A 13,597-nucleotide genomic window follows, 5' to 3' on the forward strand; every position below is an offset into this window, starting at 1 on the left:
AAGAAAGCAATTTAAACTCATCTAAATGTTATCCATTGAGTCAAAATCAATTCTAAAATTAATCAAAGGAGGTGACACTTTTCTGATTGTCCTGCAAATAAAAGCATAAGAGATAAGATAAACATATAATTAAAAGACACAAAAAATTTTCAAACAAAGAAAAAAAAGTTTTCCACACGTTTCTTACAAAAAAATAAAATGCTACAAGATAACGTAAATAATTTCAAAAGTAATTTTTGTAGAGTTACAAAGGTTGTCAAAGTATTGCATTATTTTCAAGATTCCTCGTCACAAAGTACCAAAAGTCAATATTATTTTTTTGCAAAACTATAAAATGTCAAGATATTCAAAGAATTCCCTTATAAAGCTTGATAACTCTTGAAAAATTCAAATTTATATTAATTTTATTAGTTGAAATAGTTTAAAGTTTGTAACATAAGTAGATGGTATGTTCTCGGTCAAGAACCAAAGTATCCTTTCTTTATATTTTGAATTAACAAGAAATAAGTATTCAAAATTTCAGTTTTCAATAATATTTTTAATATTTCAATAAATTCCAATTGATATACATTGCATCAATCGTTTTCAAAATTTTAATCAAATCTTAGTTGATCCATATTTTATATCAGTCATTTTTTAACTCACGGTTGAATTTCTATCCTGCTGAAGCCATCCGTGTTTCATTATATATATATAAAACAAGATCACATCACCCATCAGCAAATGGATCCTTTATATATCTTTAAACATTTATCTAATGTAATAATTTAAAAAGGCATATATTATTGGAGGTTGTTACTTGAGAATGATATTTTAATTGTTAATAATCATAAAACATATAAATATTAGGAATGATGGAGTAAGGTGGTAATAAAGGATTATTAAATCTGAGATAACATATATATTACGATTAAAAGTAATATTATATGTACATATTTTGAGTATATAAATACATACATATTTATATATATCATCATATAATTAGATGTTATTTTATCTTTAATTCAAAATCATACGATCATATAAAAATATATATAATTGTGTATCCACAAATGTGTACATATAGTTTTATTGTATAATCAAAACGCAAGACTTTGAGGTAATACCATTTGATGCTGGTGAAAAGATTTTGTCCAGGATTGTATATGGGAATTGCGACTGTTGTTCTTGCACCTTCTAATTTTCTATACAAATTTGACTGGGAAATGGTGCCTGGAATGAAGAAAGAAGACTTAGTTTTTGATGTTCTTCCACTTATTACCATGTACCTTTCTCGTTCGCTCCTCTGTGTAATAAATGTCAATGGGGCAGTGTTATTTATAATAAACTTTTTAAAATAATTTATCCAAGTTTTTACAGTCCGATTCCGGTGTCAGCTAACATGTATATCTTTACCAAGAAACAGGTTCAAGTGATCACTAAAATCCCATCTTGGGAAAGTAATAGATTAAATCTGTCTAAGATAGAGATGGGAGCTATAAATTATTTCTCATAACAAAATATATATTATTGTCACTGCAAGTAGAGAAGATGAAGTCTTATGGATGATTGAAAAGATATCAAAATCAGTTGTTGCTTCAAATCCTGTCAGCTTATTAAGTGAGGCATTGATGTTTCTTACCAGCATATTTGCAGACTGGGCTGGTAAGAGGTATGAAGGTAGTGAAAGAAGTGGTTGGCCAAATGACTATTTTATCAAACCTTATTGGGTGGGAAATTAGCAATACTTAAGCATGATTTCTAGCCAAGCTGGCTCAAGGTTTGAACTCATTAGTGATTTTTATTTTCTTCTCAAGCAGTTCTTCCTTTTCAATGATTACTTTTTATTTCCAGTGATTTTTTTCTTCTCTGATAATTCATCTTTTTCTTTTTTGACATTATTGATTACTTCATGTTTTCAAATTAACTTTAAGTTCAAACTTGCACAGTAATATGTGGTGACGGTTCTTTCTCATATGCTTTTAAGATACATGTGACGCTTAAGATTTTATTCTAAGAAAACACAACCTTAGTAGGTATTGCATCGGTTTCATTGATAACTCATCTTTAGCCCTCTAAAAAAAAAAAAAAAACAGTGGTGGATATGGTAAAAAAATATTGTCTATTCTCTGTATTATATAATAACAGAATTTCAGAAAAGCATCTTAAATAAAAGTACAAGCAAATATTATAAAAATCTTTCGTCTTGTTTAAGCAGTCTGAATATTTACAAGTTCTATGAATAGAACAGAAATGGCAATATATTAAGATGCCGTCCATCCTCGGGAGAAGACTAGAATTTATTTAATATGATGCCCCAGCTACGCCGGCATTGAAGCTCGATCAAAACAAAATATAACTATTCTTTAACTCGCTGTCAACACATAAGAGAAAATTGTAATATATTTTAATTTTCTCTGACGGTGAATTGTTACATTCAGATCTGAGAACTTTTTATTTTATTGATATAAATACAAAACGCCGATCATACGAATCCAATAATTTGGCCTAACACCTTAAAATATTTATTAACAGTACAATAATTAAAGATTAAAATACGTTAAAACCTAATTAATGTATTACCAAAACAAGAAAGAAGGCAGCTGGCAGCTTCATATTTCAAAGCTAGCATAATATACTACTGAAAAATAAAGGAAGCGTATCTATAGATGTAATATTTTGATAAAGATTCGACAAATTAAAATATATTAAAATTGGGTAACCATCTATGTATATTTTTTAATTATTTAAATATATAAATGATATATTATTATATAATTAGATATTATTTTATTTTTAATTTAATATTATTTAATCATATAATAATATATTATTTATGTATTTAAATTATATATTAAATATATATATATATATATATATATATATATATATATATATATATATATATATATATATATATATATATATATATATATATAGTTTTATCAATATGTATATGGGACACATCGAGATTTGATAAAAAATTATATAATGATAAAAATATAAAACACCAATAGTAAGATTAAAATAATTGTACCTAATATCTTTATATATTAATAATTATATGTAAAAATTCAATAAAAATATATATATTAGTGTTGAACAAATTGAATACTTAGATAATATGATATTATATTAAAAAATAATTTTAAATTAAATATAAATTAACATTCAATCATGACACATCATCTACCTAATTAGTTTCTCAAAATTAAGTACATATAACATTACTTTGGTTGAAAAAAATATTTAAAGGTATCAAACTATCAGATCTTCGTTAACTAAACTTTTTTTTAATGGATTTAACTTGAAATTTTTTTATTTAATAAACCAAACTTTCATATTTTTTTATAATAGGGGGCAATCTTTTAGTATTTTTTATTTAATATATTAAATTAGATCTGATAGTTCATGTCATCCGATTGTATTCCTATTGTATCAGTTCAGGTTTTGTATCAAAGACCTTCAATTCTAACCCGATTCAAATTAAAATTGTATTGAAATTTTTTAATCCTAACATGACCCTTTAATATTCAAGTTGACCCGACTCAACCTAATTTAACCTAAAATTGCTTATTGTTTTCACTTTTTAAAGTATTTTTATCGTTTTAATTTTTTCACCAAATTACCTCACCTTATTATTAATAAAACACATAATATAACATTTTGTCTTATTAATAAATAGTCTAAAAATTTACATATGAAGACTTTTAAAACACAACAATACTCAATATTTAAAAAATAATAAAAATAATTTGAATAATTATAATTAAACAAAAATACAACTATATGTAATCTATAAAGATTTCAAATTCTTACTATAAAGATATAATATATAATTATAATATAAGTAAGATATTCAAAAAACACATCTATAATCTGACTAACCAAATCAAATTTTTACTATTTAATAATAAAATAAAATGTTTGAATAAAAATAAATAATAATATGAGTAATTATAATTATATAAATATACAACTACATGTAATTTATTAAAGTAATATTTCTCTAAAACATTTGTATCGATTCGAATCATATTGGGTTACTTTTGTGTGAATCCTAATACTATCCGATTTAACTTTAAGACATATCAGGTTGACTCGAAGTAAATTTTGTGTCAAAAAATTCAACTGTAACCTGATATTTTTCGTATGGTGTCTTATCCAGTTAATGAGTCATGTTGAAAATTGCTAACTTTATACTAAATGAATAATTGTTTGTTTTGTTTTGTAAATAATGTGGGTAGTTTGGTATTTTCAAATCGAAATAGTAAAAATTAGGCATTTTAATAGGAAAATTAGTAAGTTTGGTTTTTACATAAAAATTTGGAAGTTGTATTCTTTCAACAAAGAAATATAACAGTTTCGGTACTGCTAAATATCATTACTTTTACATTTATTAAGAACAATTTGATGAAATAAAATTCTAATTATTGATCAACTTTGAAGTCTATATATTAAGGTTCTGGTTTCGCATTTCTTGTAAGATTCAACACAATGGCGTTGCTAATTATCCTTCTGTTTCTTCCAATTTTCTTCTTCTTTCTTCTCCAAAGACAAAAACCACTCAAAAGTAATCGTCTGCCACCTGGTCCACGCGGGCTTCCCTTGATTGGCAATTTGCACCAGTTTGATGGTTCAAACCCTAAAAAAGTGTGGAAACTATCTAAAAACTATGGCCCCTTGATGTCCTTGCGTCTTGGTTCAGTCCCAACCATCTTAGTTTCATCAGCAAAAATGGCTAAAGAGGTCATGAAGACACATGATTTGGCGTTTTGTAGTAGACCTGCCTTGCTTGGCCAACAGACATTGTCTTACAATGGCTTAGACTTGGCGTTTTCACCGTACGATGAATACTGGAGAGAGATAAGGAAGATTTGTGTTGTTCATCTCTTCAACTCAAACAGAGTGCAACAATTTCGACCCATTAGAGAAGATGAAGTTGCTCGTCTGATGGAAAAGATAACTAAATCTATTGCAGCTTCTAAGCCAATCAACTTGACTGAGCTTATGTTCTCTCTTACCAGCACCATTATTTGCAGGGTTGGATTTGGAAAGAGGTACGAGGAAGAAGGAATTGAAAGAAGTAGATTCCAGGCTCTACTTAATGAAACTCAGGCCTTGTTTATAAGCTTCTTTTTTTCAGATTATTTTCCTTTCATGGGCTGGCTTGACAAGCTCACAGGAATGAGGCGTCGCCTCGACGACAACTTCAAGGCTTTTGACAAATTTTACCAAGAACTCATCGAAGAGCATTTAGATCCCAACAAACCTGAAAATGGTCAAGAGGATATAGTCGATGTTCTACTGCAAGTTCGGAAAGAGCGTGGATTTAAAGTTGACCTCACTTCCGCTCACATCAAAGCAGTGCTCATGGTATCATGAAGCAACTTTCCTGAACTTTATTTCATATATACTATAAATTTAATACGTCTCATTATTTTGTTTTTCCTTTGGTGCAGAATGTATTTGTTGCTGGGACAGATACGAGTGCAGCTACTGTGGTTTGGGCGATGACCTTGCTTATGAAGAATCCTCGAGTAATGAAGAAAGTTCAAGAAGAAATTAGGTCTGAAGTTGGAAATAAAGGTTTTGTAGATGAAGATGACGTTCAGAATCTACCTTATTTTAAAGCTGTAGTGAAAGAGACGATGAGGCTGCAACCAACAGTTCCGTTTTTGGTCCCAAGAGAAACAATAGAAAAGTGCGTCATAAAGGGATATGAAATACCTCCCAAAACGCTCGTTCTTGTGAATGCATGGGCCATAGGAAGGGACCCTGAAGCTTGGGAGAAACCGGAAGAATTTTATCCTGAGAGATTCATTGGGAGTTCTATTGACTTTAAAGGGCAACACTTTGAGTTGATACCATTTGGTGCTGGTCGAAGAATATGCCCCGGGTTGTATATGGGAATTGCGACTGTTGACCTTGCACTTTCTAATCTTCTATACAAATTTGACTGGGAAATGGTGCCTGGGAGGAAGAAAGAAGACTTGGATTTTGATGTTCTTCCAGGCATTACCATGCACAAGAAAAATCCTCTCTGTCTGATGGCCAGACACTATATATAAATAAGAGTGCCGAAAACATTGAGCACATGGATTTGTCAATGAAGTGTTTTAACTTTTTATAGAGTAGAGAAGTCGTGTGTGATCGATACTGCACTGCAGATTGCAGTTTATAATAATGCTTCTCTCATTTATTGTTCTTTCTTATAGATGCTGATGGCTATCTGCCTATTAATTGCAGCAACAGTTACAAGTTTCAATGACTGATCCGAAAATATTTCATTCTCGTTCCTAAACTGGTGATTTTAAACCGTAAAAGATGCGCTCCAATTGATTAAAAATTGATTCACTAGTAGAAGCTATAAATACACTAGTTGTTCATCTCGAATGAGCCAGCTTTGAGCAAGAAATCTTTTGATTATTGCTTTTAGGAATACATCCCAGTTTGAGCTGAACATTTTCAGTTTTATACATACATACCAGTTTCAAACCGCTTTGCTTTTAGGGAGATTGGGCCAATATGATAGGAGATTTGTACATGGTGGGTTCAAAAACACCTCCTAATCCGCAACTACAAAAGATGAAAAGAGACCAACTTTTTGTTTAGAAAGGGAAAAATGGGCGGAAACTTTTATTCTCACCGAAGTTTCAGTGCATTGACAAACTCTTATTCACTAATTTTAAAAAAAGTTTTTTTTTTTTTTTGACAATGTTTCTCTATCTCTGGCCGCTTAAAAAATGGAAAATCCTACCATCGTCTAAGGATAATGGAAAGTCGGTCCGACATCTTGCGTGCTCGAAAATTTTCTTAACAAATTTAACATCCTTTGTGATCCCGATAACTCCATTAAACTCATCTTCATATTCATCTTGATTTTGAAACCGCAACAAATTTGACGCAAACGTGGAGATTCCAATGACCTCTTTGTTATTTGAGAGCATGGAGAGTCCACTCTTGAAGCTGCCACCAATTGCCACAAGATCATTGCGAATCCCTAGCTAAGTTGAGGATGGAGACGACGACGATGACCGATTCTTGATTGTCATTCGATTGCAGTTAAAGGCGGTAGCGCCAGAAAAGCGAAAACCCCACATAATTGATAGCTGATTGTTTTGCCGATGAGCAAAAGACCATCTTTTACATCGTCCTTTCTGTTGGTGAAGTTGTCATCTTCATGTTCGTGTGGGGAAACATGGAATGTCAGATTGGAGAGATTTGAAAAGCCAAGAATGTTATGCGTAGCAGATGTTTGAGGGGAATTGAAGGGGCTTGGTCCTGGGCAGAGAAGGTGCCCAATGACAAAGAAAGGTCCTGAAATGTAGGAAACAAAGAGGGGAAAATATAAATTTTTAAAATTAAATTAAAAAAATTACCAGTTTTTAAAAATAAAAGAAAAAAGAAATTTTTTTTGTTTTTATAATATTATTTATTAAATAACAATTATATTTTTATTACTAACAAATTTTTTAACAATAATAATTGATTGACAAATATCTGAAATTTCTAATGTTAGTATTTTGGTAGGCATAAATCCATTGGCCAAAACAGAAACTTATTTGTAGTGCCATGTATAATTGATCATGTTACCATAGTTTTATATTTTTGCTGATGCATCGAAAAGTTTGATCTAAATCAAATTAGAATAAAACTTAATTCAAGAATAATAAACTAAGATTCAAACTCAATTAAAAAATATTTTAACCTTGTATCAATAAATCTGAATCAACTTAAACTCGCCTTGGTGACCTTGGATCAACTTCAACCAACAACAGGGCATAAAATGTATCTATTGCAGCATCTGGTATTGGTCGTCAAACAACAGGGCATAAAATGTGAAAGGGTGAATACAATCAGGATGAATATATGAACTAAGAAAATTTCCTTGAAACAAGAATTTTGGTACAATCAGCACTCGAACAATTCTCAACTTCCTGACCACAAATTACAAGAATTAGTCCAGTAAGGTTGTTTTGAACAACCAAGCATGATAGTAAGGTGAGAAAGTTTTTTGAAATCAAATTTTGAACAAAAAAGGATAAAAATTAATGCAAATACACCGGCCAATATAAATGAACACTTTCATCTCTACATAGAGATAACAAAATTTCTGATTTGGTGAGGGAGCATGTGAGTTATGACTTGCGAGGGCGTCCCCGCTTTCCAGTTTTTTCTTGGTTAGATTGTGAGCTTTTATTTGCCGAAGGAGGGCGACCCCGGCCATGCCCTGCACCTTTTCCGTCTTTTGATGTGCTACTAGCCCTCTTACCTCGACCTCTGCCAGAGCTCTTCCCGCCTGACCGTTTCTTATGGTCCATTACTCCATTAGCCTCTTCACTGTTGTCACTCTCATCATCACTGCTCTGTTCCTCCTCTTCCGACTCTGAGGAGCTTTTTGATTTTTTCCTCTTCTTCGATTTATCAGAACCTTTAGCAGCACTCCTTTTTGTGGGAACTGGAGTTTTATTCTCCGGTTCCTCATTCACTGCAGGAAAAGTAATTCTTGATTAGTAATACAACCGACCTAGGTGCCCCACCTTAACTAATAATTTGCGTTGTCCACAACTCAACAACACTGCTTCCTAGAACGGGACAGACAAATGACTAAGAAACAAAAAGCTCTTAACATCAGCTTACCTTCACAGGTGGCTTTGCCATCATGGATATCAAGCTGTTAAAAACACAAAAAATTAGACAGTCCCCAGTACGTCAGTAACAAAATTAACAAAAAGTAGCAGCTAAAACATAAAAGCTTTTGAACACAGAGAATTAGTCCAGCCAAATCCAAAGCCTGGATTAGCTCACTCACCAGAAAATATAATATTAAAAAAATGGTTTGAGTTAAACATACACCTATGAGGCCCTTTCAAGCTCAATAATAACTCTTTAAAACATAGACTTTGCTAAGTGTTTTATAGAACCATTGCTCTGTCCATCTTGAGGTCGATGAAAATATACTATCCTCAACCTAGACTCCATAGTAGAATACCAAGCTGTTATGCACTTTTAACTGGAGACTTCATCATTAAGCACAAAGAAAAGCAATTTAAAGAATGAAGTGTTATAACAACCATTCCAGAAGAAATACCTGATCAAGCCGGTCACCAACATTTGTTCTATCAACTATAACCATGGAATGGCCAAAACCACATGCAACACTACCAAAAAAGGAAAACAAATTCATGCCCATACATTTTAAGAATGGGACTTAAAAAGTATTCAAAATAATTAATATACAAATGAATACCCACCTCATAACATGCATGCCCTCGAGAATATCTACCTTTTTGGGCATGGCTGAAGATCTAAAAAATATAAACACAAAATTGAATATTACAAGAATAAAGGGAGAAACTTCAAAGACATGTATAGTAAAAATATAGCAAGATCACATACTTTTGTCCATTAGGGCCATACCCTAACTCTCCATATTGAGCATGGCCCCAACTGATGCAGGAGGAATCAGCACCAACAAAATGGTGCATGTTGCCTGAATCCATGCAACGTAAATTCCAACCACTGAAAAGAAAAGGAAACAATATTAGTGCAATAAAGAACTCATTGTATCCAAGCATGCACACCAACTATCATAACACAATAACAAAACACCACTGGATAACCAACAGTATTATGAAGACACATACAAGACATCTTATCCTTAATTCAGTAAATGACAGCAGTACTCTTATAAAACACAAATTGATGATACTTTTTTTTTTTTAAAGATAAAATTGAAATTCCTTGTCATATATTCAGATAAAATTTAACCAAAAATTTGTGTCAAGTAACACTCTACAAACAAGCAGCTTAACAAATTTGATATATCTCTGCTTTAACTATGATACACATGGAAACTCCATTGTAGACTTCTGCATGCAATGAGTAGATTCTTTATTTACACCCAAAGTCTCTCTATGCAGATACACAATTTTAAAATATACCAGGATATATTACTTCAAGCCCAATCTACTCCAACTTGAACTAATACAAACATAAGTTCACACATAAGAACTCTCTAAATAGCAAATTCTCAAGTAGGAAAGACTTTATCAAAGATATAAATTACTCTCAGAAGATTCTTGATGCAAGTTTGATTGCATTATCCATACAGAAACAAAATCTATCAATAGTTGTATAGTTAAAAGAGAGAGAGAGCAAGAGAAGAAAAAAGAAAGAGAAATAAGGCTTCAAAGAAGTTCCTTCACTTGTAGATTAGTTGAAAAGGGAAAAAACACAAAAGAAATGAATAATAAACAAACCACAATCTGGCCAAAAAATAAAGCAACATCTAAGAGAAGAAAATCAAAAGCCAGGATTCACACAAAGGAAGGTATTGTAAATGAACGATGGTGAGAACTATGGCTACACAAACTACTACGAGAACATTGAGAATAACCAGAGGGTATAACCTTAAATCCATGAGAGGTTTAGGATACATCCAGTCATCACCATTACTCTTTATCTTGCCCCACATGTACAACTGCCCACCACCTGAAAACAAGAAATTAAATATGAATTTCCTAAAGGCAATGGCTTGCAGAGAACATATTAGTTACAAATTCCAAACCTTCTGAAATCAGCAATTGTTTAATTTATGCCCAAGAAGTTAACAAAGTATGATGATCACAGGATTTGGTAGGGGAGTATATGTTCCCAACCAAGCAGTGTTCAATTTACATATTAGTAAGACACAATACCGGCAGTACATGAAGAGTTCATAGAACCAGCTGAAATGACAGCATCAGGAGGCAGAATATTTTGCCTCTGAAAGACATCAACACGACGAGGGACCCACTCATCTTTCTGCTCTCTGTGTCCGAGCCTAAGAGTTTGCAAAAGAAATTATATGAATGATAACCGTACAACACATAAAAAGCATTCAACTCCAAACAGTTGATAAACCATTAGGAAATCCATTAAGGTAGCTAATTTGAGATAACAATTACTGACCTCCCATATCCACCAAAGCCCCACCTAAACATAATTACAGCACAGATGTACAGTCAGTTGTGAACACATAACACATCTGGAAAAAGACAAAGCAAAAGTTTATCAACTGATATCAAACAAGGGAATACTTACGTGTAAACATAGCCATTTGAATCCACAGCCACTGGATGTCAAAATAAAATTAGAAAACAAGACAAACAGATACATGAAAATTTCTGAAGGTAAACATGAGAAAGAGGGAGAACAAGAGTTAATTGTCAACCTGTATGGTTTGTTCCACATGCAACTTTGACAATGGTTTCTCCAGCAAGAGAAGCTATAGCTTTAGGGCGAGGTTGAGCTTCATAAGCAAGCCTCACAGAGCTATCCTTAGTATTATACTGCAAACACATATGCTGTTATGTCCAGGTTTACAAAGATTACCTCACTTTACCAAGTTCAATCTGGAATTGTTATTTAACACCACCCTTTCACTGCCACCGACCATCCACAGCACTATAGCAATACCATAACTAAAACTTTATCCTCCAATAAGTAGAACAATAATATATTAGAAAATCCAACTTTTTGGTAATGATAACATAAGGCACCCAAACTATGTAATATGATCTGGAAACACAGAACAAATATAATTACGGATAGATAAAACAATCTTCTATGCACATACCTCATTGTCTGTTCCATGCCCAAGCTGACCATACTGTGGAAGGCCAGCAGTCCTACAAACCTCCAAATGTTTTTCGGCAAATCAGTGAGTGATCAAGAATATTGAAAGCCAAAAAGCCTGAAAATTATCAACTAACAAAGCATACAGTATAGATGCGCTTTCAGCAGATGTTAACCACACGGTAAAGTCAGCCCCACATGCAGTACTTTTCACTTCAGACACAAGACAGCGAACAGGAGATGCCTCAATTTCTACAAACAAATAAATTGGTATAAAGATTATAAAGCTATTACCATTCTCCTTTGAAGTGCAACCCAATGATGCAAAAACAAAAGGCAATGAACTCCTTCATTATAAATTATGTTTGTGACAAAACATTGTAGACAATGAACTTCATAAGACTGAACTTACCATTTTTTACTGAACCTGAACCCAGTTGCCCATGCTTATTCCAACCAAAGGCTAGGGAATTACCATCTTCAGTAACCACAACAGTATGGTTCCTCCCTGCTCCAGCCTTCGTAATTTTGTACCTTCAGCACAAACAAGAATAAAAATCAGATGTTAGCCCTAGACAATAAACAAAAATTGCCAAATTTGAGATAAAACAAATTAAAAACTAAAAACATTTTGGTTTGACTCCATCCTGAATAAATAAAAGTTGTCTTCCTCAAAACCATAAGCTAAGAGGATGCGACTAGCTCAGATGTTACACTCCCATGCAAGAAAGATATCGATATTTCTGTATTCCATAATTAGTGGCGGCAAAAACTGAATTAAAAAGTTCACTTAAAGATGGGAACATCCTAGCCTATGCTTACCAAAGGCGTAGAATTAAGGAGGTTTCTCAAATTTACAAGATTGAAGCTACGCAAACATAACTGACCAAGTTAACACAGCAGCAACTTACTTTGAAAGGTCAGAGACAACGGTTGGCCTATCACGCTGAATTTTATCCCCATGACCCAGTTGACCCTTCTGTACAGACAAAGCTAAGTTTCATAAAAAGATATAAACAAAAATGAGGATTGAAACATATGCATAAGAAAACAATACAAAGGTGAGCTTAATAATGTCAAACCTCATTACGTCCCCATGTGTAGCAACGCCCTTCGACATCTAACGCCACACAATGACACGATGCTAAAACACCATTTAGACAAAAAGCTAACATTAAAACTCAATTCACAGTAAAGTCTAAGCAAAAAGTAAACAATCTATACAATAGATAATGCCACAATCAAATAGGCATAACAATTGGTTAGCTTTCCAATTGGGATTAAAAAAAACTTAACTTCGAAGAAACGAAATTCAATTTAAAAAAAAGTTGCATTTGTACATGCATAGATGTCTATTTACAGAAAATTGGCTGTGAAACTAACCGCAACCGGAGGCAACAAACCGGATGTCAATACCAACGAAAGGGCGGAGGCGAGTGGGGGAAACCAAGTTGCCTTCAAGAGTGCCCTTACGACGACCAATCAAATCCCAACACGTGGAACCACAAAACAAGAGTTCTCCCTTCACCACCTTCTTTTCCTCCTCTTCTTCGACTTTCTTCTCCAATTCAACCTCAGACATTTTGAGTCAAGCCCAGCAAACAACAGTCAAAATTTTGAGGGAAACAAAAAAACCCCAGATCTAACGGCGGGAATTTGAAAAAAGAGGAACAACGGCTAGGATGAGAATGAAATTGGCGGGAAGAGAAAATAACGGCTAGTAGAATAGACGATTGGGGGAGGAAGGAGATTGAGATGTAAGAGAAGAAGAAACAGAAAAAAATAGAAACCCTAATTCAAAAATGAGGAAGAGAAGTTGTTGTGAAGAAGAGTGTATAAAAAGCATAAAAAGGGATTATTTGGGTTTGCCGAGAAAAGGGTTTTTTAATTATTAATAAAGGAAATAAATTGTGGAGAGAGAATGATAGATAGTCAAATACTCATTAGATTTTGTTGCCCTTCTCTTTCTTATTGACAATTTCTTTTTTTATTCCTC

The 13,597-nt window shown here is 32.7% G+C and overlaps 2 protein-coding genes across 2 annotated transcripts; one reads left to right on the forward strand and one right to left on the reverse strand.

Annotated features, from left to right (window-relative positions):
* The first annotated feature begins 4,450 nt into the window (after positions 1 to 4,450).
* Positions 4,451 to 6,180, forward strand: LOC123230025 (cytochrome P450 83B1-like). Its single transcript, XM_044656118.1, has 2 exons — positions 4,451 to 5,355; positions 5,442 to 6,180. The coding sequence occupies exons 1-2, from the start codon at positions 4,477 to 4,479 to the stop codon at positions 6,048 to 6,050; spliced, it is 1,488 nt and encodes a 495-aa protein (XP_044512053.1). The 5' UTR covers positions 4,451 to 4,476; the 3' UTR covers positions 6,051 to 6,180.
* Positions 6,181 to 7,844: 1,664 nt separating this feature from the next.
* Positions 7,845 to 13,589, reverse strand: LOC123229916 (protein RCC2 homolog). Its single transcript, XM_044655956.1, has 16 exons — positions 12,985 to 13,589; positions 12,684 to 12,745; positions 12,513 to 12,580; positions 12,014 to 12,135; positions 11,748 to 11,853; positions 11,603 to 11,654; positions 11,198 to 11,315; positions 11,068 to 11,098; positions 10,936 to 10,959; positions 10,683 to 10,807; positions 10,395 to 10,476; positions 9,382 to 9,504; positions 9,237 to 9,290; positions 9,074 to 9,143; positions 8,623 to 8,656; positions 7,845 to 8,470 (listed from the first exon to the last, which is right to left on the reverse strand). The coding sequence occupies exons 1-16, from the start codon at positions 13,181 to 13,183 to the stop codon at positions 8,121 to 8,123; spliced, it is 1,620 nt and encodes a 539-aa protein (XP_044511891.1). The 5' UTR covers positions 13,184 to 13,589; the 3' UTR covers positions 7,845 to 8,120.
* Between the last annotated feature and the right edge of the window lie 8 nt (positions 13,590 to 13,597).

This window comes from Mangifera indica, chromosome 11 (genome assembly GCF_011075055.1).
Source record: "Mangifera indica cultivar Alphonso chromosome 11, CATAS_Mindica_2.1, whole genome shotgun sequence".
Classification (NCBI taxonomy): Eukaryota; Viridiplantae; Streptophyta; class Magnoliopsida; order Sapindales; family Anacardiaceae; genus Mangifera; species Mangifera indica.

Excerpts from the sequence above, each read along its gene's own strand:
- LOC123230025 (XM_044656118.1), top strand. The coding sequence starts at position 4,477 with ATGGCGTTGCTAATTATCCTTCTGTTTCTTCCAATTTTCTTCTTCTTT. Across the intron at positions 5,356-5,441 it reads ACATCAAAGCAGTGCTCATG|AATGTATTTGTTGCTGGGAC; the intron begins GTATCATGAAGC and ends CCTTTGGTGCAG.
- LOC123229916 (XM_044655956.1), bottom strand. The coding sequence starts at position 13,183 with ATGTCTGAGGTTGAATTGGAGAAGAAAGTCGAAGAAGAGGAGGAAAAG. Across the intron at positions 11,316-11,602 it reads GGCATGGAACAGACAATGAG|TATAATACTAAGGATAGCTC; the intron begins GTATGTGCATAG and ends ATGTGTTTGCAG. Across the intron at positions 8,657-9,073 it reads TTGGTGACCGGCTTGATCAG|CTTGATATCCATGATGGCAA; the intron begins GTATTTCTTCTG and ends TGTTTTTAACAG.